The sequence below is a fragment of the Macaca thibetana genome, chromosome 15, assembly GCF_024542745.1.
Source record: "Macaca thibetana thibetana isolate TM-01 chromosome 15, ASM2454274v1, whole genome shotgun sequence".
NCBI classification, from domain to species: domain Eukaryota; kingdom Metazoa; phylum Chordata; class Mammalia; order Primates; family Cercopithecidae; genus Macaca; species Macaca thibetana.
In genome coordinates, this window is record NC_065592.1 from 10460209 (window position 1) to 10487578 (window position 27370).

Here is a 27370-nt window from a genome sequence, read left to right on the forward strand (position 1 = left end):
TGTCCCAAGAAGGCTTTGAGAGACTGTTCCTTGGCAATGAGGTTCCAAAAGTAATCCCTCCACCCCTACCTCCCAGGAGGTGGGCTTTGTTCAGCAGTTGTTAATGGTTGTGGATGCCCAGCAACTGGGACTGTGCCATGAGAGCGCACATTTCCCCAGCACCTAGCGCGGGCCACAGGGCGTGCTAAATGCTTTACTTTTAGCAACCCACTAACCCCTCGCAAACAGCTCTAGGAGGTAGGAAATGTTATTTCCCCCATTTTACAGAGAAGGAAACAGGAGTTCCGAGAGGCTAAACATTTACACAAGGCCAGACAGCTAGGGAAGTGGTGGGCGGGATGCAAGTCGGGCCGTGGTCCTCCCAAGCCGCCTCCCTGCAGATCCTGCCACCACCCTCAAGGCTAACCTCCAGAACATGGGGGATGAAAGTGAGTCACCCCAACTCAGCAACGCCCTGAATCCAGAACCCAAAACTGGAACCGAGACTCTCCCAAGGAAGATGGTACAGTCTTCCTGTGTCCCCCAGCTTTCTCACTGGGAGAAATCAACGGACAGCCAGCTGGAGTCTGGAACTGGATGGCCCACTGGCTAGCTCACATCCTCAAAGGATCACCACCGCACCTCTCTCTTAGACACATTACTGATGGTGCCTTGTGATTCCTCAGCTGCCAAGGGTGCCAGGGGCAGGGAGGCCTGAACAGATACCCCATGACAGATACCCCATGACCTGGCGTGCTCAAAAGGCTAATGCGAGGGGTGTGGCTGGAATGTGGGACAGATGCTGGTACATATTTTATCTTCTATCTGAGGTTACATTTAACTTCCTGTGGACATCTGTGCTCTCAGCCAAGAGTGACATAAATCACCTATACAGTGACTGCTCCAGATCTCTAACAGGAATGGAAATAGAGTGGACAAGCCATTTAGGCAGCAGGTGAACATCAGGCAGGGAGCCCTCTGGGACCCAGCCACCTGCACTGCTGCCAGGGTGAGCCACATGCCTCCCTGGGGTGGGTGCTGTCGCACAGACACCCAGAGCAGAGGGTGTGCTCACCGCAGCTGGCTTCAACGCATTCTCAAAGGGCTTGCTTCTGCCTCACGGGGCCTGAGTCTCCTTCTGTCTCCTTCCTTGGATCTGCAAATCCCCCTCGGTGCACAGTGGGCACTGGGGGTAGCAGGGAAACTGATTAACAGAGAAGCCGAGGAGGCAAGGGGCCTCCAGACTCTGCAGTTCGGCTTCCCCACCTTCAGGGCGGACACAGGCCCTGCTCCACAGGGATGTCTAAGGGTCGAGAAGGTGGGAGGCTCCCTCACCCCCACACCAGGGATGGGCAGCTCCCCCACCAGCACCCTCAACTCCTGGGCCTCCCTGCCTTCTCCTTCCTTGCACTATGGCCTGGCCCCCCAGACCCCTTTCTGGCTCTGTACTTCTCAGGAACACCCGCCTCATTCCAGCAAAAGGAATTTCCTTTCTGAAAGTCCATTTCTCACAACAGCCTTCGCTAGAATTCCAGCCTTCCCGGGAAGTCACGTGAAAACCAGTCACTACTGTGACGTACACGTGCCGGCCATAGCCACATGACAATGGGAAAAAACTCCTACATTTCAGACATTTTTTCCTCTCGGTGGGGGATGGTTCATGCATGCTCAGCCATTCACTCAACAGATACCACTTGAACGCGCCTCTCCCTTCCGCATGGTCACCCCACAGACCTGCTTCCACTGGCGGTAGGTGGAGAACTCCTGGGAGGGGATGAAGACGCTGAGCTTGAAGATGGACTTCAGCTCGGCAGGGAGCCCCTTGGACTCGAAGTACTGGAACTCGGTCTGGGCCTCCCCGATGACCGGCACGTACAGGCACAGACAGAGCATGTTGGCAGCCTGCTGGGTGCTCCACTGCCCTCACCACTGGGAGCAAGTTCCCTAAATGCTGCCGGTCCCAGGGAAACTTGCATAAGACAAGCCCGGCCTCAGCTGTCATTGGCTGCTTAAGCCCTGCCCTTTTACTTAATTGAAAAAAAGAAAAAAACCCTCCCACGGCAAGTCCTGCCAACAGCCAATGAACACAGAGCCCGGGGGAGAAGGTGGCATCGGGTTGCTCAAGTGAGAGGCACAAAGATGAGGGTTGACGTCACCGCTCCCTCCCTGCAGTTAACTCTTGGAGAAGAGGCCGGGTGGCGCGTTCTGCCTGCCTGGGTACCAGGTACAGAGCCCAAACGAACCTTCACCCTCTGGCTCTGGCTGCCAACCCCTCCAAATGAACAAACAGCTTATGGCCTGTCACACGTGTCACACAACACACGTGTCACACAACACAACAGTTTTCTCTTTTTAGTAAATCATTCCCAACTGAAAAATCAGTAGATGGAGACAGAGCTGATTGCCACACAAAACGGGCCCAGTTCAGCTGTGAGGACAGGAGGCTGAGGGGTGGCTGAGAGCCAGGTGCCCAGTCACCCTGGAAAGTGGACCCCACCATGGGCCTGTGTATCCCACAGGGGAGCTGCCCTGGCCACACACGGCTCCAGGCACAGTTCTAGCTGGCTCCTGCTCCAGGGACCTGCAGCCCTCCACAGCCCACATTGCATTGAAACCTCTTCCAGGCCATTCTGCAGTGTGAGCACCAGCCTTCACCTAGGGGCCCCAGAGTGCCCAGGAGCTGACACAATGGGGTTGGGAAGAGGACACCATGCCGAAGGACCCCCCAGAAGCATCAATCTGGGGTCAGCCGAGGCCTCACACGAGATCCAGTCTTCAATGCCCACGTCCACTCAGAACACGTAGGAGCCCAGTCTTAGTCACAGCCAGAACTTTGCTGTTCAACACAGAAGCTTTTTAAATGTAAAGTCATAGCCAGGCGTGGTGGCGCACGCCTGTAATCCCAGCTACCAGGGAGGCTGAGGCACGAGAATTGCCTGAACCCAGGAGGCAGAGGTTGCACTGCGCCAGGATTGTGCCACTGCACTCCGGCCTGGGCGACAGAGTGAAACTGTGTCTCAAACAAAAAAGTAAATTCATTAAAATGAAATGAAATTACAAACTCAGTTCCCCAGGATAGCCACACGTGGTCACTGGGCAACACAGCTCGAGAACGACTCTTTCGGCGCAGGACGATTCTCCGCAGGTCGGCCTGAATTCTCCACTCATTCCTTCCCCCCAGATTCGTGCTGCGGAGGAAGAGACCACGTCACCAAGATGAGAACAGGCTCAGTCTCACCCTTGTTCCTTCTACAGTGCGCCACTTCCTAATATAGACTACATCTTCCCACTACCGGGATGGATAAAAATGGATAGTTATTACTTGGGGATCACAGAAGTAAAAGGACTTCTTAATGCACTAAAAAGCTTGTTGTTAACTTGTAAAGAGGGTATTACAAGATGTTGATACTAACACACAACATTATGAAGCAGAGATCATGACAAGTGATATGACATTTGGGCCCTTCTAATGAAGATCTGATAACGAGTCTGTGGGCTACCCTAGCGACGGATCCTATGAGGTCACACTGGATTATCCAGGCAGATTCCTGCTCAGCTGCCACTAAATCCATGACACTCAGCTGTCTCTTAAGCTGCCCAATCCAGAATGTTCTGCCTTGGGCTATTTTAACACGTATCTTATCTCTACCACCAGGGTCCTTGAAGGTAGAAGGCTCTTGCTTCAAACCCTTGAACCTCCTTGTCTGGAACTAACCTTTTGCCTTGATCAAATAAGGTGCTTCATGAATAGCTTCCAATGAGTGAATTAGCTCAGGGGGCCTCTAACACCCCAATAAACAAACTCATAACCATACTTGATGAAGGCCTATTTTTCTGAGCATCTGCAAATAGAGTTGTCAGGGCATTATACTCCAATGAACAAGATAATGTATCATTATTATTATTATTATTTTTGAGACAGACTCTCACTCTGTCACCCAGGATGGAGTGTGGTGACATGATCTTGGCTTACTGCAACCTCTGCCTCCCAGGTTCAAGCGATTCTTGTGCCTCAGCCGCTCAAGTAGTTGGGATTACAGGCACTCACCACCACACCTGGCTGATTTTTTTTTTGAGACGGAGTCTCGCTCTGTCGCCTAGGCTGGAGTGCAGTGGCTGGATCTCAGCTCACTGCAAGCTCCGCCTCCTGGGTTCCCGCCATTCTCCTGCCTCAGCCTCCTGAGTAGCTGGGACTATAGCACCCGCCACCTCGCCCAGCTAGTTTTTTGTATTTTTTAGTAGAGACGGGGTTTCACAGTGTTAGCCAGGATGGTCTCGATCTCCTGACCTCGTGATCTGCCCATCTCGGCCTCCCAAAGTGCTGGGATCACAGGCTTGAGCCACTGCGCCCAGCCTAATTTTTGTATTTTTAGTAGAGACTGGGTTTTACCATGTTGGCCAGGCTGGTCTCCAACTCCTGGCCTCAAGTGATCTGCCTGCCTCGGCCTCCCAAAGTGCTAGGATTACAAGTATGAGCCACTGCGCCTAGCCTCTATTATTTTATTTTAAAGGAGGTTCACATTTATAAACAAAAGAGCTGAACCTTAAAATGCTGGTCTTTAGGAATGCTCATTCTATTTTATAAAATGAGATGTTGCCCTATTACAAAAAAAATGCTGGTCTTCCTTTGTTAAATTATTGTTTGCTTCTGAAACTAAATTACACAGATCTGTTGAGTATCTCATTTTAGTGATGACTGCAGTCATTCTAATACAAAAAAGCAAATATTTTGACGAATAAATTCAATTGAAGATTTCATTTTCTAATAAAGTATATTTTAAAAATAATTATGGCACATATTACCGTACCATTGGGTTTTATAATGTATCTAACAAAAGAAATCTGAGAAAAGATTTGAAAATGATACTAAATAAAAGTGAAACCTGTGTTCTTCTTTTTTCTTTCCTAAGATGGAGTCTTGCTCTGTCACCCAGGCTGGAGTGCAGTGGCGTGATCGTGGCTCACTACAACCTCCACCTCCTGGGTTCAAGCGATTCTTCTGCCTCAGCCTCCTGAGTAGCTGGGACTACAAGTGCCCACCAGCATACCCGGCTAATTTTTAAAAGGGTTCTAACTTATTTGCTGCTGTGACTGAGTCCCATGGAATGTCTTCATTGGATAAACTTAATTGGCGTTTGCTTATTTAAATCATCCATCTTACTGAGTTTCACAGGTAACTCAGGACTCCATTTTCATATAAAAATGGAGAATTCTACCCAAATAAGACAATCTCTAGGTGCTAGTGCCCAGGACAACTGCTCTAGTCCTGGAATTGCAGACTGTGGGGGCCTAGAGGGGCTCTGGGATCATCCCTTAATCTCCGAGTTAAGCAAACAGGCCTGGGAGAGGTGACCTGATTTGCCCAATTCCCAAAGCCTGTCAATGGCAGGGCAGGGCCTTGCACCCAGGGTTCTTGTTACAATATCCACTTCAAACAGCACCCAAAACAGATTTTAGTATTCAGTTCCCAAAGGATGCTGGTAAGCCGGACACTGGGAATGACAGTAGGTGATACCTCATACTGGAAGGCGGCAGGTGTGTGGGAAAGGTGTAACTTGAGCAAGTTGAGCCCTAGTTAAATACAACCAAAAATGGTGTTTGTGTCACAGCTTCTGAACGCCTCTATGAGAACTAGATTATGGAGGAACTAAAGCAGGCCTCGGGTTTTAGCCCTGATGCTTCACACCGGCCTGCTTGGCACTCCAAGATCTGGGCACAACGCGCATTGTATGTGATGCCTTACTGCTTTTTATTATTCTGTGTGGCACAGACCCTCATCGGTTTCAGCTCCTCCGACATCCATTCCTATGACTAGTATTCGGAAACAGTGACAGCAACACTAGGACCCTTAGGATTCAGATTGCAATTAATCTACAAAGTAGCAGTTCCTCTCCTGAGCATCTTCTCACAGCAAATCTGCCAATGCCACCAAAAGTTTTCCTTGTTCTACCACTATGTTACATGCCCGAAGAAAGGAGGTGCTTCAGGTAAGGGCCGGAATACCATGAATAAGAACAGGGCAGGTACAGTGCCTCTGGGAGTGTAGCATTAGGTCAGAAAGTTCCTCTCCCTCCTCTGCAATGACTCAGACTTAGCCAGAAATATTAACATGTGAGGGAGCTTTGCCAGCATCCAGCCGTTCAAGCCCCACCCACCCTTAAGGCTCTCAAACCTCATTGGCGGCTGTGGCCACAGTGTCATTTGATGATCAGGTTGCCATGACAGCCTAGTGTAGCCGGTTTCCAATGAAACCTGCCTACACTTGGCAGTTACACACACAATGAGCAAAATTCTCTGTGCTTCCGAGAAGACAGCCCCTCAGGATTTGAAAGCTTGCATGCCGCTGAGGGCACCTCCCACTCCAGAGTAATGGCTTTCTTCTCCAACTGAAGATTAACTGTAAGACAAAGATAAAGGGAAAAACTGGAACAGTTCCTAGAATAAAAGCTTGCAGGAACCTCACTCACTAGCAGACATATTTAAACAGGGGAAGTGAGAGCAAAACAAAGTAGTGCTTCTGGGATGCTGAGAAGCCCGAGAATCCAGGTGAACTTTTCTTTTTCTTTTTTTTGAAACAGAATCTCGCTCTGTCACCCAGGCTGGAGTGCAGCGGCGCAATCTTGGCTCACTGCAACCTCCGCCTCCTGGATTCAAGCGATTCTCCTGTCTCAGCCTCCCGAGTAGCTAGGACTACAGGCACCCGCCACCACGCCCAGCTAGTTTTTTTTTTTTTTTTTTTTTTGAGACGGAGTCTCGCTCTGCCGCCCAGGCTGGAGTGCAGTGGCCGGATCTCAGCTCACTGCAAGCTCCGCCTCCCGGGTTCACGCCATTCTCCTGCCTCAGCCTCCCGAGTAGCTGGGACCACAGGCGCCCGCCACCGCGCCCGGCTAGTTTTTTGTATTTTTTAGTAGAGACGGGGTTTCACCGTGTTAGCCAGGATGGTCTCGATCTCCTGACCTCGTGATCCGCCCGTCTCGGCCTCCCAAAGTGCTGGGATTACAGGCTTGAGCCACCGCGCCCGGCACCCAGCTAGTTTTTGTATTTTGAGTAGAGACAGGGTTTCACTGTCTCGAGGCTGGTTTCGAACTCCTAACCTCGTGATCTGTCCACCTCAGACTCCCAAAGTGTTGGGATTACAGGCATGAGCCACTGCGCCTGGCCTAAAGTAAACTTTTCAAAAACGTTTCCAAAACATTCTGGGGGTCCTTTTTGTGATTTGGTGAGGCCAGCCCCAATTAGCCAGTGATCACAAACCCCAAACACCTTCAGAGCACTGCTCTGGAAAAGGAGGCGGGCCGCATCCATGCTCCTGTTGCTCCAGTTCTTGATCTATCTGCTTTGAGAGTCTCTCCTTTCCAGATGTGCTTTCTCTCTGGCTTCAAACCCAACCAGCTGCTCCATATCCCACTTGGGGCTCCCCCCATTTGCAGCCAGCTGAACTGTCTCTCCGTGGGGATCAGCCAGTAAAAGGTGTGGGTCTCTTGATTCTGCAGGCCAGGAACTAAGCTGCTCAGAACAGACAGTCCTACCCTGAGGCAGTCCCTGGAGGGAGAGCTGGCAAGGGGGTATTGTATGATGCTGAAAAATAGAGCAGCTAATTGCTAAAGACAAAAATAGGTGATTTTAAAAGGCAGCCAGCCATTCGAGGTAGTAATAAGGCAAGCACGTCTACAGATAAAAGTTCCTCACAAAGCTAGTGCCACAGCCATTCCAATCTTGCCTAAAACAATCAAAAGGTAAAAAGTGACACCCTCTCTTTGCATATTAAGCACGCACATCACAGGCATAACAGACTCTGAGAGACCCGCTGCTTTGCTCAGAAGGAACCCATCAAAGACTAAGACTTCTCCCCAGTGCCCACATGACTGCAAGTGTTATTACATCAAAAGTCTCTAGTAGCAAAGGCAAAATGAACTTTTATTTCTTAAATGCAGCAATTCAACTTAACATTTCTGTGGTATCTACAATGTGCCAAACAGGGCAGAATCTCCTTTTCTTCTCTGATTTTTATCCTGAGTAAAAAGATTCAAAATAACCAAAGCTCAGGAGGTGAACAAGGTCACTCCTTAGGCAGGGAGGAGAAATCTGAGCCAAATGGCGAGTTCCTTTCTAATACTGAGCACTCCATTAGTCTCGTTAAAAACCGCTTTCCTAAGGAGACAACCAGGCAGCACAGGACAAGGATTTGGGGGTGAAATCTCAGCTCCACCTCTCTTTAGTTGTTTAACCCTGGGCAAATAATGTAACCGTTCTGCCCCTCAGTTTCCTCATCTACGAAATGGGGATACTACCACTTACCTTGGCTCTTGTGAGGATGGTAACTCAGGCTCTGGGCTCAGGAGGGATGAAAGACCCCAGAGTTGGCAGACATGCAGCGGCCGCAGTCATTTCCAGAGGGGCACCAGCCTCTGCGCCTCATGACTCCAGCCTCTCCTCAGACCCAGTCTCACGCCTTCACTCTTCCTCCCAGACCCAAAGGAGAGATGGGTCGGACCCAGGCAAGGGGACTGTGACCTTCAGGATGCCAAGACCACCCCCACAGCTCCAAGCAACTGGGTTCCAAGGTCGAGGCACACTCTCACCCCTTTAGCTTCGCCCTTCCTGAGCTGTTCAGATAAGCTAAGGTACACTTTCACAGTCTGCCCCTCACTTTCAAATGGCCTTCTTCAGCCAAACTAACAAATCCTAAGGCAAATCTATCACAACCTTCCTTCCCTCAACAGCCACACTGGGGTGATTGCAGTGGGTAATGCAGCTTTCACAGGGGCCACAGAAAGATTTTAGATTGAATTTGTGGGCTTCCTCATTGCCTACCACTTCTCCCTGAACCCCAAACTAACGTTGTGAGTTCTCCCTTCCTCCCCACACTCGTTTTTTTTCCCCAGGAAAATGATCCCAGACCAGGCCCTAAACTAGGAGGTCCTCTTGAGGCCAACATTACCTTAGGAAACTGCTCTGCAGGTCCAACCACCAGCAAAATGGTGGGTCTCTTTTCCGTGGCCTCAGCCCTTCCGTCCTGTTTCCCCAAAAAGCTTGCCATCTGGTCTGTCCGGGCAGGGGCTGGGGTGCCTCTGACTTCATGATCGTCCCCCTCTCTGGAGCCTTGGCACCCAGCCCTGGGGAAAAAGCTAGCTAGGAAATGCCACAGCATCTGCAACATCACAGTCTCCTCCAAACGCCTCCGATGGTGACTGTTCACTTTTGAGGGATGTGACCACAATACCAAGGCTCTCTGGCTACACAGCTGCTGGGAAGACTGGCCTGGGAGTTCTCAGGCTGGAAGCTCTGCATGCAGGGGCGGTTTCCTGCTTTTTCAAATGTGCTAGCACTGCTGTCGTGCCCGGCCTGAGAAGTAGCTCACTGTAAGGGAGCCTTGCTGGGCTGCCGGCAATAAGGAGAAAGCAGCTGGAGCTTCTTCAATAAAAACTCACTTCTGCAGGTGATGGTGAGCAAACGTTTGGCTTTTTTAAAAAACAACAACAAAAAAAAGGAAAACGCGACAGCCAAGCAGACCACTCCCAGAGGCAGCAAGCAACTTCGAGCTCCCAGTTATTCAGCTGTCCTCGCTCATCACCCAAGCCGAGGACCCGAGCATCCAGTCTGCATTCTCACTGCAGCAGAGCCCGGCCAATCACCTCTGCCGACACTACCAAGTTCATTATCCCCACCAGCACCAGCCCTCCAATCACAGGCAGCTGATTGCCTGCATGAAGCCCGGCAATTCTGCAGGGAGGTGCAGACTCAAGCTCCAGATGAGGCTCAGCTTACAGAATCCACTCTGAGCTGGCTCCTTAGCAAAAGTAACTCTGTGTCCTCCAGCCGGGTTGCTTCCAGAAGGCATTCACCATCAAGTGCAACACCATCAACAGTCCTTGGCAGCACGTCCTAAGAGCATTCTAGAAACATTTTTCCTTGTTTCAAGATCCAGTTTTCTCCAACAGAGCCCACGCCATATCACAGCAGCTACTTCTGCTGCGTCTACCTCCAGAAGATGAGCTGCCTCGGGGCAGGGACCAAGTCACAGATCTTTCTGCCCCTAGGACTAGGCACAGATTAAGTCTGTAGACTGAACTGTGTAAAAGGTCATAAATAAAAAGGAATTAATCTTTGGTCATTTGTTTCTTAGTTTACTAACAGATAAAGGCACTGGCTACTGTCATCCCTCACTGCGGTGACCCTCTCATAGTGTTCACAACCTTTACTGATTGATTGATTGGTTGACTGATTGAGACGGAGTCTTGCTCTGTCATCCAGGCTGGAGTACAGTGGGTGGCTCTCGGCTCAACGCAACCTCCACCTCCCGGGTTCAAGCGAATTCTCCTGCTTCAGTCTCCCGAGTAGCTGGGATTACAGGCGCCCACCACCATGCCTGCCTAATGTTTGTATTTTTAGTAGAGACAGGGTTTCACCGTGTTGGCCAGGTTGGTCTCAAACTCCTGACCTCAAGTGATCCACCCACCTTCGCCTCCCAAAGTGCTGGGATTACAGGCGTGAGCCACCGTGCATGGCCCCACAACCATTATTTTAAAAATACAAACACAAAGCTGGATGTGGTGGCTCACGGTTATAATCCCAACATTTTGGGAGGCCAAGGCAGGCAGATCATCTGAGGTCAGGAGTTCAAGACCAGCCTGGCCAAAATGGTGAAACCCCGTCTCTACTAAAAATAGAAAAATTAGCCGGGCATGGTAGCAGGCGCCTGTAATCCCAACTACTTGGGAGGCTGAGGCAGGAGAATCACTTGAACCCAGGAGGCGGAGGTTGCAGTGAGCCAAGATCGCACCATTGCATTCCAGCCTGGGCAACAAGAGTGAAATTCCATTTTTAAAACAAAACAAAACAAAACATAAAATCAACTTGTTAAAAGACAAAGTATAGAAGAGAGGGGATTGTGTGCTGCTGTTTATTCCTAGCTTGTATTTGTGAACACGGCCTCCGGAAAGACAATCAAATTGAAGAGAGGGTGTGCGGCAGGGAGGGCACTTGGGGCTTTGAGAGACGAAAGGCAGATGAGAGACGTGTTTTCACCATCCTCTTAAATCTTGCGAAACTGAACCATAAGCATGTATGACCCAGACATACACACATACACACGTAAATAAAACAATTATTGAAAAAGAAGGCCGAGCGCAGTGTCTCACACCTGTAATCCCAGTACTTTGGGAGATGGAGGTGGGCCGGCTGCCTGAGCCCAGGAGTCTGAGACCAGCCTGGGCAATGTGGAGAAACCAGCCTCTACAAAAAGTAAAAAAAAATCAGCCAGGCACTGTGGTGCATGCTGTAGTCCCAGCTACTCAGGAGGCTGAGAGGTGGGAGGATCACTTGAGCGTGGGTAGTCGAGGCTGCAGTGAGCCATCACTGTGCCACTGCAGTCCAGCCTGGGTGACAGAGTGAGACCCTGTCTCAAAAAAAAAAAAAAAAAAAAAGACGATATGGAGAGAAAGCAAGATGGTTGAGATGGGGTCCTAAGGCTTGTTCTGAAAGCTGAAGGAGCCCGTATCTGTTGCCCTCTCACTAGATAAACAGAACTTGTCCAGAAGCAGTTTTGCATGTTGATTAAACGTACAGTCTCTGGAGCCAGACCCCAAATTCCAATCCTGGCCATCACTTATTAGCTGTGTAGTCTTGGCTAAGTTACTTCAGCTCTCTGTGCTTCACTATCCTTATGTGCAAAATGGGGTTAGTACTTCATTGAATGGGTTAAAGACTAAATTAGAGAATATATAAAGCTCTTAGGACAGTACATGGAGCTATTAGCTATTTTATTATTATTATTATCTACAAAATGATCGTGAGTCATCCAACTAGGTCATTTTAATACTAAAGAAGAGCCAGTCCACGGCCAAAAACCCTAAGGAAATAAAAATCCTTTGGCCAGGAGTAGTGGTTCATGTCTGTAATCCCAGCACTTTTGAGAGGCCAAGGCAGGTCTTTTGAGCCCAAAGTTTGAGACCATCATAGCCAACACAATGTGACTCTGTCTCTACAAAAAAATCAAAAATTAGCCGGGCATGGTGGTACGTACCTGTAGTCCCAGCTATGCGGGAGGCTGAGGTGGGAGAATCACCTGAGCCTGGGAAGTGGAGGCTGCAGCCTGGGTGACAGAGTGAGACCCTGTCTCAAAAATAAATCAATCAATCCTTTAATGAATGTGAACCCTGTTTTTAGGCACAGAAAGTCTGGCCAGATGGAAGAGATAGTGATGTTTTGGCCTCCTATCTACAGGCATAAGAGAAATCCCTTATTTAGATTACTGTTTTTTAGTTTAATGCACTTCCTCCTACCACAGAACTGAGTTATGAGTTCAAGGGCTTCCAGCCAAGATAGGACCAAGTCACCTTCCTGCCTATAACTACAAGTGCAGACAAAACATAGAAAACAATCTTTCCCAGCCATTGGACAACAGGCTAAGGACACTGATTTCTGAGAAATGTGTACAAATGAAGCCAGGAGCGCCTCCCATTGCCCCAGCTTCCTGCCTGGAGCTTCCAGTCTAGGTGCAGAGCGGAGAAGCCAGGTGGAACCCAGCAGCCTCCTGATGTTCAAGAGATGGGGCTGGGAGGCTGGGGAGGCCAGGCCAGGGCAGCTGGAGTGTGCAAGACAGAGCACTGGAGAGGAGGGAGCTGCACAGAGGGTGAGCTCCCCCAAGGGTCCCCAGGGAGTCACAGCGCATGGGTGGGAGGAACCTACCTGAGCACGGAAAAGAACCATCCCAAAGGATCACAGGGCTGGGAATAGTCCCATTTCCGTCAGCCAGAGTGGAAAACCTCAGAATACAGGGAGGTTTAGAAAGAGCGCTCAGAGGATTTTGCCTCTACAATGAGGCAAAGCCAGCCCTTGGCTAAATGCTGTCCTTGTTCCGCCCAACAAAGCAAGCCCTGCAAGGGTCAAACTACTCCAAGATAAAGCTCAAGAATACTCATAGGAATACACTAATAACCAGCACCCAAGAGGGTGAACTCCAGTAAAAAAATGAATAGGAACTACAAAGAAGCAGGAAAAGACCCATAATGAGGACAGAAATCAATAGAGACTGAGCAGAAATGATAGACTTAGGACACAGGGACATTCAAAATGATCATAATTGTACTTCCTATGCACAAGAAAGTAAAGGAAAGATCAAGTATGTCATGTAGAGACTCCGCAGATTAAAAAGCCCCACCTCAAACTACAATGTCTCAGATGAAAAATGATTTTAACAGATCAGACACTGCAGAAGAAAAGATAATAAACTTGAAGACACAGCGATAGAAACTTCCTAAAATAAAACACAGAGGAAACAAAACAGAGCATTGGTGAGCGGTGGGATGACCCAAACAGGTTAACACCCATAGCTGGAGTCCATGGGGAGGGGGCTGAAAACATAATTTAAAGAAATAATGGCCAAATTTTTCTCCACATTTATTGAAAGCCACAGATCTACATATCTAAGGCGCTCAACAAACCCTTAGCACAAGAAACATCAAAAAAACTAACTCTGACACATCACAACTAAATTTCGGAACACCAGTGATAAAGAGGAAATCTTAAAAGCAGACAGAGAAAACAAGACCCATTACGTACAGATAAGAATGACTGGGTTCTAGCTGGGTGCGGTGGCTCAAGCCTGTAATCCTAGCACTTTGGGAGGCCGAGACGGGCGGATCACGAGGTCAGGAGATCGAGACCATCCTGGCTAACACGGTGAAACCTCGTCTCTACTAAAAAAATACAAAAACCTAGCTGGGCGAGGTGGCGGGCGCCTGTAGTCCCAGCTACTCGGGAGGCTGAGGCAGGAGAATGGCGTAAACCCGGGAGGCGGAGCTTGCAGTGAGCTGAGATCCGGCCACTGCACTCCAGCCTGGGTGACAGAGCGAGACTCCGTCTCCAAAAAAAAAAAAAAAAAAAGAATGGGTTCCAGCCAGGCGCGGTGGCTCATGCCTATAATCCCAGCACTTTGGGAAGTTGAGGTGGGTGGATCAAGAGGTCAGGAGATCGAGACCATCCCGGCCAACATGGTGAAACCCTGTCTCTACTAAAAATACAAAAACTAGCTGGGCGTGGTGGCTCATGCCTGTAGTTCCAGCTACTCAGGAGGCTGAGGCAGGCGAATCACTTGAACCTGGGAGGTGGAGGTTGCAGTGAGCTGAGATCGCACCACTGCCCTACACTCCAGACGGCGACAGAGCGAGACTCCATCTCAAAAAAATAAAAAGATAAATAAAAATAAAATAAAATAATGAAAATAAAAGAATGACCAGGTGCAGTGGCTCACTCCTGTAATCCCAGAACTTTGGGAGGCCGAGGTGGGTGGATCACAAGGTCAGGAGATTGAGACTATCCTGGCTAACATGGTGAAACCACGTCTCTACTAAAAAAAAAAAAAAAAAAAAAATTAGCCAGGCATGGTGGCGGGCACCTGTAGTCCCAGTTACTTGGGAGGCTGAGGCAGGAGAATGGCGTGAACCCGGGAGGTGGAGCCTGCAGTGAGATGAAATTGAGCCACTGCACTCCAGCCTGGGCAACAGAGCGAGACTCCGCCTTGGGAGAAAAAAAAAAAAAAGAATGACTGGGTTCCTGAGTGAAACACAGGTGACTTTTTTGTTTTCTTTTGTTTTTTTGAGACTGTGTTTTGTTCTGTCGTCTTAGGTGGAGTGCAATGGCATGATCTCGGCTCACTGTAATCTCTGTCTCTCAGGTTCAAGCGACTCTTCTGCCTCAGCCTTCTGAGGATCTGGGATTACAGGTGTAAGCCACCATACCTGGCTAATTTTTGTATTTTTAGTAGAGATGGAGTTTCACCAGGTTGGCCAGGCTGGTCTCGAACTCCTGACCTCAGGTGATCCACCCACCTCAGCTTCTCAAAGTGCTGGGATTACAGGCGTGAGCCACCACGCCCGGCCCAAAATATAGGTGATGAATTAAAAAAAAGAAAATAGGACGGGCGCGGTGGCTCAAGCCTGTAATCCCAGCACTTTGGGAGGCCGAGACGGGAGGATCATGAGGTCAGGAGATCGAGATCATCCTGGCTAACAAGGTGAAACCCCGTCTCTACTAAAAAAATACAAGAAACTAGCTGGGCGAGGTGGCAGGCGCCTGTAGTCCCAGCTACTCGGGAGGCTGAGGCAGGAGAATGGCGTAAACCCGGGAGGCGGAGCTTGCAGTGAGCTGAGATCTGGCCACTGCACTCCAGCCTGGGCGACAGAGCGAGACTCCATCTCAAAAAAACAAAACAAAACAAAACAAAACAAAAAAAGAAAATAGGCTGGGTGCAGTGGCTCATGCCTGTAATCCTAGCACTTTTGGCAGCCGAGGCAGGTGAATCACAAAGTCAGGAGTTCAAGACCAGCCTGGCCAACATAGTGAAACCCCGTCTCTACTAAAAACACAAAAATTAGCCGGGTGCAGTGGCAGGCACCTGTAATCCCAGCTACACGGGAGGCTGAGGCAGGAGAATCGCTTGAACTCGGGCAGCAGGGGTTGCAGTGAGCCGAGATCGCCCCACTGCACCTCCAGCCTGGGCTATAAAGTGAGACTCTGTCTCAAAAAAAACAATTAAGAATGACTGGGGATGTCCCATCAGAAATTGTCAATCCAGAATTCTATTCCCAGAAAAATATCTTCTAAAAGAAAAGCAAATTAAGAGATTTTTTTCAGACATGCAAAAGGTGAAAAAGAATTTATCACCTGCAGGTCAGATTTGCATTTACAAGAGATGTTAAAGAGAGTCTTTCAGGTGCAAGGAAAATGATACTCGATAAAAACTGAGTCTATACAAAGAAATGAACGCCAGAAATGCTAACTTTGTGGATAAATGAAGGACCTTTTTCTTATTATTTAAGCATCTTTTTTTTTTTTTTTTTTTTTTTTTTTTTTTGAGACGGAGTCTTGCTCTGTCGCCCAGGCTGGAGTGCAGTGGCGCGATCTCAGCTCACTGCAAGCTCCGCCTCCCGGGTTCACGCCATTCTCCTGCCTCAGCCTCCCGAGTAGCTGGGACTACAGGCGCCCACAACCGCGCCCGGCTAATTTTTTTGTATTTTTAGTAGAGACGGGGTTTCACCATGGTCTCGATCTCCTGACCTTGTGATCCGCCCGCCTCGGCCTCCCAAAGTGCTGGGATTACAGGCGTGAGCCACCGCGCCTGGCCAAGCATCTTTTTTTTTTGAGATGGAGTTTTGCTCTTGCTGCCCAGGCTAGAATGCAATGGTGCAATCTCAGCTCACTGTAACCTCCGCCTCCTGGGTTCAAGCAATTATCCTGCCCTCCTGCCTCAGACTCCCAAGTAGCTGGGATTACAGGCACCCGCCACCATGCCCAGCTAATTTTTGCATTTTTAGTAGAGATGGGGTTTCACCATGTTGGCCAGGCTGGTCTTGAACTCCTGATCTCAGGTGATCCACCCACCTTGGCCTCCCAAAGTGTTGGGATTACAGGCATGAGCTACTATTTCCAGTCTATTTAAGTATCTTTAAAAGATAAGTGACTATTTAAAGCAAAAATAAAACAATACACTGTGGGATTATATAATATGTGTAACAGTAAAATGCATGAGAAGCACAGCTCAAAGGCTGGGAGGATAGAAATGAAAGTATACTGTTTAAGATTCTAAAACTAGGCCAGGTATGGTGGCTCTCACCTGTAATCCCAGCACTTTGGGAGGCTGAGGCGGAAGGATTGCTTGAAGTCAGAAGTTTGAGACCAGCCTGGGAAACAAAGTAAGATCCTGTCTCTAGAAAATATAGCAAAATTAGCCAAGTGGCCAGGCACAGTGGCTCACACCTGTAATCCCAGGACTTTGGGAGGTTGAGGCAGGCGGATCACCTGAGGTCGGGAGTTTGAGACCAGCCTGACCAACATGGAGAAACCTCGTCTCTACTGAAAATACAAAATTAGCCAGGTGTGGTGGTGCAAGCCTGTAATCCCAGCTACTCAAGAATTGCTTGAACCTGGGAGGTAGAGGTTGCGGTGAGCTGAGATCACGCCATTGCACTCCAGCCTGGGCAACAAGAGCGAAACTCGGTCTCAAAAAAAAAAAAAAAAAAAAATTAGCCGAGTATAGTGGCTCACACCTGTAGTCCCAGGTACTCGGGAGGGTAAGGCAGGAGGACTGTTTGAGCCCACAAATTCAAGGTTGCAGTGAGATATGGTCACACCACACACTCTAGCTTGAGCAACAGAATGAGATCTTGTCTAAAAAAACAAACAAACAAAAAAACACCCAACTTGACCACACGGACATTTACAAAATACTCCACCCAATAACAGCAGAATACACATTCTTTTCAAGTGCACTCAGAACATATTCCACCCATAAAACAAGTCTCGATCACTTTCAAAGGATTCAACTCATACAAAGTATGTACTTTGACCACAGTGCAATTAAATTGGAAAAAAATGACAGGTACGCACCTGTAGTTCCTGCTACTAGGGAGGCTGAGGTGGGAGGATTGCTTGAGGCCAGGAGTTCAAGACCAGCCTGGGCAACATAGCAAGCTCCAGTCTCTTTAAAAAAAAAAAAAAAAAAAAAAAAAGGTATTTGGAAAATACCTAAATATTTGGAAATTAAATAACACAACTGTACATGATTTATGTGATATGTCAAAGAAGAAATCAAAAAGGAAATTAGAAAGTATTTTGAATGATGAGAAAGCACAACATATTAAAATTTGTAGGATGCAGCCACAGCAGTACTTAGAAGGAAATACCTATATTAGAAAAGAAAGGTCTCAAATCAGTGACTTCAGCTTCCAACTTAAGATATCAGAAAAGAACAAATTAAACCTAAAGCAAGTAGAAGAAAAAAAAAAATAGGTGTTAGCAATCATGTCTTATTTATCTTAAACTTCCCTAGACCAGCACCTAAGACAGGAATCGATGGGAATGTGTTCACTGCATATCTTGTCTATATGTATTTAAATATATATATTGCATATAGGTAAAGATAGGGTTTTGCTATGTTGCACAGGCTGGTCTTGAACTCCTGGGCTCAAGTGATCCTCCCATCTTGGCCTCCTCACCTTGAATTACAGATGTAATTCACCACCTGTCCCAATTTTTTTTTTTTTTTTTTTTTTTTGAGATGGAGTTTTGTTCTTGTTGCCCAGGCTGGAGTGCAGTGGTGTGATCTTGGTTCACTACAACCTCTACCTCCTGGCTTCAAGTGATTCTCCTGCCTCAGTCTCCCGAGTAGCTGGGATTACAGGCGCCCGCCACCACACCCAGCTAAGTTTTATATTTTTAGTAGAGATGGGGTTTCCACCATGTTGGCCAGGATGGTCTCGAACTTCTGACCTCAAGTGATCCTCCCACCTTGGCCTCCGAAATGTTGGGATTACAGGTGTGAGCCACTGTGTCTGGCCCAATATATATTTTTTAAAACATTTTTCTTGTGTCTTTGATTTCCTTGTGGGTTAATATAGTACATTTCTTTCCTTTCACATCTAGCTTTTTTGGGTAGGATGGATCACCCACATTCAGGGACAGACTGCCAAGTGTAACCTTCTTGTAAAAGTAGCTTACAAACATCAATAGAACCCGGTTAAGAGGAGGTTAATACCTGCAGAAATAACCACTGCTCTAAGAATCTAGACAATAGAGGCTTGATGGTGTCAATGAAAAGAGTCGAATTCTGTAAAATATTTAAAGAGGTTTATTGTAAGCCAGATATAAGTGACCAAGGCCCATGATACAGTCCCAGGAGGTCCTGAGAATACGAGCCCAAGGTGGTTGGGTTATAGCTTGATTTATACATTTAGGGAGACAGAAGTGACAAGAAGACATCAGTCAATACCTGTAAGGTGTACATTGGTTCAGCCCAGTAAGGTGGGACAGCTTGAAGGTGGGGGTTTCCAGATCATAGTTGGACTCAAAAATTTTCTGATTGGTAACTGGGGTTGACAGGGTTATTATCTAGAGACCTGGAATCAATAAAAAGGAGTGTCAGGCCAGGCGTGGTGGCTCACGCCTGTAATCCCAGGACTTTGGGAGGCCGAGGTGGGCTCCTGTAATCCCAACTACTTGGGAGGCTGAAGCAGGAGACTCGTTTGAACCCAGGAGGTAGAGGTTGCAGTGAACCAAGATGGCGCCACTGCACTCCAGCCTGGGTGACAGAGTGAGACTGTCTCAAAAAAAAAAAAAAAAAAATCTGTTTTAATGTTAATGCTGGTTGCTTGTGCCTGAATTGCAGAGAGGAGGGTATAATTAGGCATGTCCCTCCCTTCCCATCATGGCCTGAATTAGTTTTTCGCGTTTACCTGGAATGCCCTTAGCCCACTGAGGTCCATTCAGTTGGTTGGTGGAGCTTAGAATCGGTACTTTTCAGAGAACAGATTCTAATGGAATACACCTCTAGAGGGAAGTAGTGAGTCGAAACATGGGCACTTGACTTATTCCAAATTACCCTGATAAAATGCCCAGAGTACAAAGGCGCCTGGAGTATCACACACAAAGACAATGGGAGAATCCCAAGGGAGTCTTAGAAGAACAATGCAGAAAGCGAAAGCGAGTTCTCACGACTGACCGACTCCACAGCAATCTCCAAGTCTCCTCACCTCCTTGCTTAACTGCCTAGTACTCATCTTAGAAATATTAACACTCAGCCGGGCACAGGGGCTCATGCCTGTAATCCCAGAACTTAGGAAGGCCGAGGCGGGCGGATCACAAGGTCAGGAGATTGAGACCATCCTGGCTAACATGGTGAACCCCCGTCTCTACTAAAAATACAAAAATAAAAAATTAGCCGGGCATGGTGGCGGGCGCCTGTAGTCCCAGCTACTCGGGAGGCTGAGGCAGGAGAATGGCATGAACCTGGGAGGCAGAGCTTGCAGTGAGCCGAGATTGCGCCGCTGAACTCCAGCCTGGGCAACAGAGCAATACCCCATCTCAAAAAAAAAAAAAAGAAGAAGAAAAAGAAAAAAAGAGAAACATTAAAACACTCAGAAGCCATGAGAGGGAAGAGTATTAACACTTTTTAGAAAGTTAACAGATGAAGTGGGATTTTATTTGACAGAAAGTCAGAATGATTAGGCTGACTGATTTGATGAGGACTGGCACAGCCAATATGGTCATATAGAAAGCCTTTTCCGGCCGGGCGCGGTGGCTCAAGCCTGTAATCCCAGCACTTTGGGAGGCCGAGACGGGCGGATCACGAGTTCAGGAGATCGAGACCATCCTGGCTAACACGGTGAAACCCCGTCTCTACTAAAATACAAAAAAAATTAGCCGGGCGAGGAGGCGGGCGCCTGTACTCCCAGCTACTCGGGAGGCTGAGGCAGGAGAATGGCGTGAACCCGGGAGGCGGGGCTTGCAGTGAGCTGAGATCCGGCCACTGCACTCCAGCCTGGGCAACAGAGCTAGACTCCGTCTCAAAAAAAAAAAAAAAGAAAGAAAGAAAGCCTTTTCCATGAATTAAATGAGTCAAATCTGCAGCTCTAAGATTTTGACCAAAACCAGAACCCAAACCAAGACCAACAAACAAAAACTTTTTTTTTTTTTTTGAGACGGAGTCTCACTCTGTTGCCCAGGCTGGAGTGCAATGGCACGATCTCAGCTCACTGCAACCTCCACCTCCTGGGTTCAAGCCATTCTTCTGCCTCAGCCTCCTGAGTAGCTGGGACTACAGGTGCCTGCCACCATGCCCAGCTAACTTTTGTATTTTTTAGTAGAGATGGACTTTCACCATGTTGGCCAGGCTGGTCTTGAACTCCTGACCTTGTGATCTGCCCACCTCAGTCTCCCAAAGTGCTGGGATTACAGGCGTAAGCCACTGCACCCGGCCTCAAACAAAAACATTCAAAGCAGATGTACAGGCCGGGTGCGGTGTCTCACACCTGTAATCCCAGCACTTTGGAGGCCAAGATGGATGGATCACCTGAGGTCAGGAACTGGAGACCAGCTTGGCCAACATGGTGAAACCACGTCTCTACTAAAAATATAAAAATTAGCTGGGAGTGGCGATCCTAGCTACTTGGGAGGTTGAGGCAGGAGAATCGCTTGAATCCGGGAGGCAGAAGTTGCAGTGAGCCAAGATTGCGCCACTGCACTCTAGCCTGGGCGAGACTCTGTCTTAAAATAAAATAAAAATAATAAAGCAGATGTACAAAATGTGCAAGGGGATATGCTGTTTTCAAAATTATTTTTGGGTGGTACAGGAGGCAAGAGTTTGAAGACTCTCTTTTGTATACTGATACATGGTAGTGCCAGTCTATTCCAGAGGCAGGACTGTAGCAGGTGAATGTCAGTCTCTGCTGGAATGAGCCAATCAGCCAACGGAAACACTCAGCTCCTAGGTGCTGCCTGCACTGGGCGGCTGGAGTTTCAGGCTGTAAGGCAGGACTCTTAAACACCCACCTGGTGTGACTCAGCAACAATCGGACAATGAAGAGCCACAACTCACCTCATTTGGCACCAATGAAACTAAGGTATGGCAGATGACAGAACTGCAATAATGAAAAAAGGAAATCTGTGATCTATTTCCATTTCAGGAAATAGAACTGGAAAATCTAGCTCTGACAAAAACTCCCTATAGAAAACTCCTGTAGCTGTGGAAGGAGAAGAGAAGTCTGGCACGAAAACCCTGTCTTGTGGATGGCTTCTGTTTACTCCTGGTGAGAAGCCAGTCCCCCTCAAGGTTCTAAGTTCAAGGTGAATGCCTATTAAAGATGTCTTTTTCTTTTCTCTACAAGAAAGTGAGAGGCATACAAAATTTACACAACTCTAAATGTAGGATTTTTTTTGTTTTTTTGAGACGGAGTCTGGCTCTGTCGCCCAGGCTGGAGTGCAGTGGCGCGATCTCGGCTCACTGCAAGCTCCGCCTCCCGGGTTTACGCCATTCTCCTGCCTCAGCCTCCCGAGTAGCTGGGACTACAGGCGCCCGCCACCTCGCCCGGCTAGATTTTTGTATTTTTTAGTAGAGACGGGGTTTCACCGTGTTAGCCAGGATGGTCTCGATCTCCTGACCTCGTGATCCGCCCGTCTCGGCCTCCCAAAGTGCTGGGATTACAGGCTTGAGCCACCGCGCCCGGCCTAAATGTAGGATTTTAAGATGTAACAAGTCAAGTTCTGCAGAAGCAAGACTCTGCGTGGAAACATGGCATTTCTACTTTATTTTATTCTATTTTGAGACAGGGTCTGGCTCTGTCACCCAGGCTGGAGTGCAGGTGTGATCATGGCCACTGCAGCCTCACTACCTCAACCTCCCAAGTAGCTGGGACCACAGGCATGCCTGGTTAATTTTTTAAAATTTTTTGTAGCGATTGGGTCTCCCTATGTTGCCCAGGCTGGTCTCGAACTCCTGGCCTCAAGAAGTCATCCAACCTCAGCCTCCGAAAGTGCTAGGAGTACAGACATGAGCCACCGTGCCCGGCCTAATTTCTCTTCTTTTTCTGCTCTTATAAGAGCATGATTCTTCTTTAGATTAGACATGTGCACCAAGCGTAAGGAGCAGGGGGTGAATAAGGTATGGAGGCCAGCATGCGACAACCCAATCACCTAAAATGTTCAAAAAATGTTGAAGCAACCCAGCACGGGCCAGAGGGAGCCACGCAATTCGTCCATGTGAGCCTACTTGTTGTATCCACCCTGTCCTTATCCTCTCCTTTCATTCTCCCGCGTGAAAAAGCAAACCAACACATTTATTACTAAAGCAACACAAAATGTTTTTAGTTTCTGGAAACTGATCTCAGGATTGCACGCTCACACTGAGATGGTCTGAATCAACACAAACTTAACTCTCACCAGCTGCTTGCTCTACTTTGCACAAGGACCGCAGGCAGAATAGAGGTCATGGGGGTGAAACCCTCCCTGGGCTGCCTTACATGCAGCACAGTTGTTCAGGGTGGGAGGGCAGCTGGGAGAATGCTGGCTAATAACTGGTTTAAACCAAGCCAGCTCTCCTAAACAATTTTTTTTTTTTTTTTTTTTTTTTTGAGAATTGTTTAGGAGAGCTGGCTTGGTTTAAACCAGTTATTAAAAGGAATTCTTTTTTTTTTTTTTTTTTTGAGACGGAGTTTTGCTCTGTCACCCAGGATGGAGTGCAGTGGCACGATCTTGGCTCACTGCAACCTCCGCCTCCTGGGTTCAAGCGATTCTCCTGCCTCAGCCTCCCAAGTAGCTGGGATTACAGGTGTGCATCACCACTCCCGGCGAATTTTTGTATTTTTAGTAGAGATGGGGTTTCACCATGTTGGTCAGGCGGGTTTCACCATGTTGGTCAAGCTGGTCTTGAACTCCTGACCTTGTGATCCACCCACCTCAGCCTCCCAAAGTGCTGGGGTTATAGGCGTGAGCCACTGCGCCCGGCTAGGAATTCTTTAGCTATAGAACTATCTACCCTTAGATCCTATTTTTCCTTCTTCTATAGGTTAGAGAGGAAGAGACTCTGGCAAACAAAAAATACACCCAAGTCATGAATGAAAAAAGGAAAAAAGTTAACTGTGTCCATAAATGCATCACTAAGGGGTGCTGAGGAACCTTGTCTTTCTCCCTAAGATCCCCCCTACAATGCTTTTATAGGACACTGGACAAATCGTTTAACTTCTTCGGCCTGTAAAATGTAGGGAGTGAACTGAACAACCTTGAAAATGCTCCAGTTCTAACACTATATGGATTCCAACTCAATCTAAAAGCCTTAACCAAAAGCAACAACAGGGTTTTGGGCAAGTGGGATAGAAAAAGCCAACAATGGCTGGGCGCAGTGGCTCATACCTGTAATCCCAGCACTTTGGGAGGCCGAGGTGGGCGGATCACCTGAGGTCGGGAGTTCGAGACCAGCCTGCCTAGCATGGTGAAACCTCATCTCTATTAAAAATACAAAAAAAAAAAAAAATTAGCCGGGCGTGGTAGTGCATGCCTGTAATCCCAGCTACTTCATGCCTCCATGCACTCCAGCCTGGGTGACAAGAGCAAAACTCCGTCTCAAAAAAAGAGGAAAAAAAAAAAAAAGGCCAACAAGATTGATGAAGGTGTGCACCATAGCTGGTTTTAACCAACAGGACCATTCCACTGTGTCCAATCTACTCTATAGATAAGGATTCAACAGACAGTTAGTTCTTTTTTTTTGAGACGGAGTCTCACTCTGTTACCCAGGCAGAAGTGCAGTGGCACGATCTCAGCTCACTGTAACCTCCTCCACCTCCTGGGTTTTTTTGAGATGGGATATCACTCTGTCGCCCAGGTTGGAGTGCAGTGGCATGATCCTGGCTCACTGCAACCTCCGCCTCCCAGGTTCAAGTGATTCACCTGCCTCAGCCTCCCCAGTAGCTGGGATTATAGGCGTGCACTACCAGGCCCGGCTAATTTTTTTTTTTTTTTTCGTATTTTTAGTAGAAACAAGGTTTCGCCAGTTGGCCAGGTTGGTCTCAAACTCCTGACCTCAAGTGATCCACCTGCCTTAGCCTTACAAAGTGCTGGGATAACAGGCGTGAGCCACAACGCCCAGCCAGTTGGTTCTTATTCTTGGTGATCTAAACTACCCTCTCTCCACTTGTTTTTTCTTTTTTTTTTTTTTTTTTTTGCATCAGAAGCATTTCAATCAATGGTTTTTGAGAGTCTTCTCACACAATGTAGGCGGTTTCGTGTTTTGGAAGAAGTGTCACATCAGACTCCAGCCAACCGGGAGGGAGGGGAGGACAGGAGGAAAGGTATGGAGCCAGAGGTTGATGGAATAACACTGAAAGCTTCAGGCACCGGCAGGAACAGGGACAGCCACCTCTCCAGTTTCCCCATTGACCCTGCGGAAAATGAGTCATGACTCATCTCCTCAAACTTCCTGGAAAAGCCAGCCAAGGGCTTAAAGTAGATAAGCAGCTCCTTATGGCCTACCTTTGTTATTCATTTACTTTAAAGGAAGATGCATCTTTAGGACAACCACAGCTTCTTTTTTCAGGTATGGTGTTGAGTCTTTTATATCCCATATTAGGAACAGTGTAGCTATCATTTTAGTCACAGCTTCCTGTGCACCACCAGGGCCTTAAAATGCTGAGACAGTATTATGCACAGGTATGTCAATGTCATCAACTATGAAAATAAATGTGACCAAGTTATTTGTGTTTTTTTGTGTTTTTTTTTTTTTTTTGAGATGGAGTCTTGCTCATCGCCCAGGCTGGAGTGCAGTGGCCCGATCTCGGCTCACTGCAAGCTCCGCCCCCCGGGTTCACGCCCTTCTCCTGCCTCAGCCTCCTGAGTAGCTGGGACTACAGGCGCCTGACACTACACCCGGCTAGGTTTTTTTTTTTTTTTTTTTTTTTGTATTTTTAGCAGAGACAGGGTTTCACCGTGTTAGGCAGGATGGTCTCGATCTCCTGACCTCGTGATCCACCCGCCTCGGCCTCCCAAAGTGCTGGGATTACAGGCGTGAGCCACCGCGCCCAGCCAATGTGACCAAGTTTTAAAGGCAAGTGTCCACAGTCAAAGAAGGAAGGAGGCACTGTGTTGAACTAAATGGGGCAGAGTCAAAATCCTGGATTCTGGAACCGGCTTGGCCTCCAAGCAACCCGGCTTCCAAGCCTTAGTCCCACTTCTGCCAAGTAATGCTGGTTAGTGAGATAATCTCCAAAGCTTTGAAGTAAGCTCTACTTGAGCTTCCACTTTCACAACTTCAAGGTCAACTCCGTACTTAGGAAAGACGATCCATGGCTTAAGAGAGGGCAACAGGCTTGCAAGATGAGGAGGTCCCGTTTCTGTACAGGGAAAACACGCGGGCCAAAGACATCTTTTTGTGTAGATAGAGTGAGTGACGCGACTACAACTTTTTATTGTTTATTTGCTCATTTTGATGTCCACAGAGCCCAGGTTTCCCACAGCGGACATCCCCCTCCACACTATGGAAGCTTCTCCCTTTCCAGGTTGCTGGGGTGGGGCTATGTCACCCTGGGTGCCACACACCCTTTAAAGCTGATATCCCCAGGCTTTGCCCTCCCTTGCCTTTCACTTTTCACCTAAGCAAACTAGGTGCAAAACATAGGCGATTCTGACCAATCCTGGGCATCTTATTTTCAAAGAACCAATGAGGAAGTCACTTGGTGAATATGTGCCAGACCCAGTCCTGGGCTCTTTCTATGCTCTATCGAATTTAACCCACACACCTCCCTTACACAGAAGGTCCTCATAACAAGTTTCTGATAAGGAGACAGACTGGCAGAGGGTGAGTCATTTGCTCAAGGTCACTCAGCTGGCAAGCAGGAGAAGGAACATTTGAACCTAGGTCTCATACCATACAAATCACCCGCTTTTTTTTTTTTTTTTTTTTTTTTTGTGAGACAGAGTCTTACTCTGTTGCCCAGGCTGGAGTGCAGTGGCGCAGTCTCGGTTCATTGCAACCTTCACCTTCCAGATTCAAGCAATTCTCCTGCCTCAGCCTCCCGAGTAGCTGGGATTACAGATGCATGCCACCATGCTCGGCTAATTTTTGTATTTTTAGTAGAGATGGGGTTTCTTTTTTTTTTTTTTTTTTGAGACGGAGTCTCGCTCTGTTGCCCGGGCTGGAGCGCAGTGGCTGGACTACAAGCTCCGCCTCCCGGGTTTACGCCATTCTCCTGCCTCAGCCTCCTGAGTAGCTGGGACTACAGGTGCCCACCACCTCGCCCGGCTAGCTTTTTGTATTTTTTAGTAGAGATGGGGTTTCGCCGTGTTAGCCAGGTCGATCTCCTGACCTTGTGATCCGCCCGCCTCGGCCTCCCAAAGTGCTGGGATTACAGGCTTGAGCCACCGCACCCGGCCAAGATGGGGTTTCTACATCTTGGCCAGATGGTCTCAAACTCCTGACCTCAGGTGATCCGCCCACTTCGGCCTCCCAAAGTGCTGGGATTACAGGCATGAACCACTCATTTAAAGTATACAATTCAGTGGTTCTCAGTATCTTTACAGATATGTGCAACCATCACTCCAGTCAACTTGAGAATATTTTCATCACCTCAAAAAGAAACCTCATCTCTCTTCCTTATCACCTTCCTATCTTTCTACCCGCCAGTACCCTACTCCCAGGTAGGCAAGCACTTCTCAATTTTCTATCTCTATAGACTTCTCCATTCTGGACTTTCACCTAAATGGAACATACAGTGCATGATCTTTGTGACTGGCTTTTTTCACTCAGCGTAACATTTCCGAGGAAAGTCTGTACTATAAACCCCATGGGTTATTGTCTCAGCTAAGGGCACTGTAAGAGGTATGGACAGTACGTCATGTGAGAAGTGCATGATGATACCTCTTTTTAGCAGCAGCAGAGATTATAGGAAGACCACAGATTTCAGATAAAGGACCCTTGGATCACTTTTCTGTCTTGCTCCTGAAAGTACACATGGGGCAATGGGCAGCAGCACATACAAGATTTCAGTCTGACATGACAAAGAACTCAGTGACTCCAATTAGGTCCACAACAGAAAGGGCGGATGACCATATGCAAGGGATGCTCCGGGAG

At 48.0% G+C, this 27370-nt stretch overlaps 3 protein-coding genes across 12 annotated transcripts in view; 1 reads left to right on the top strand and 2 right to left on the bottom strand.

The window, feature by feature from the left end:
* The window catches only part of DPM2 (dolichyl-phosphate mannosyltransferase subunit 2, regulatory), a 285267-nt gene that overhangs the window by 118030 nt on the left and 139867 nt on the right, over nt 1-27370 (top strand). The gene's annotated exons all lie outside the window — the stretch shown is intronic.
* The window catches only part of BBLN (bublin coiled coil protein), a 287657-nt gene that overhangs the window by 64221 nt on the left and 196066 nt on the right, over nt 1-27370 (bottom strand). The gene's annotated exons all lie outside the window — the stretch shown is intronic.
* SLC25A25 (solute carrier family 25 member 25) overlaps nt 1-27370 on the bottom strand; it is a 44956-nt gene that overhangs the window by 9488 nt on the left and 8098 nt on the right. The window contains exon 1 of one of the 6 annotated variants that reach the window (XM_050760079.1): nt 8921-10447. The exons of 2 other annotated variants lie outside the window; for them this stretch is intronic. In XM_050760079.1, the coding sequence (XP_050616036.1) occupies nt 8921-9139 (219 nt within the window). In that variant the 5' untranslated portion in view covers nt 9140-10447. Of the gene's footprint in view, nt 1-1713; nt 2359-8920; nt 10448-27370 lie in introns of those variants that run through there. 3 more of the 6 variants (XM_050760080.1, XM_050760081.1, XM_050760082.1) reach the window with 3 other exon arrangements.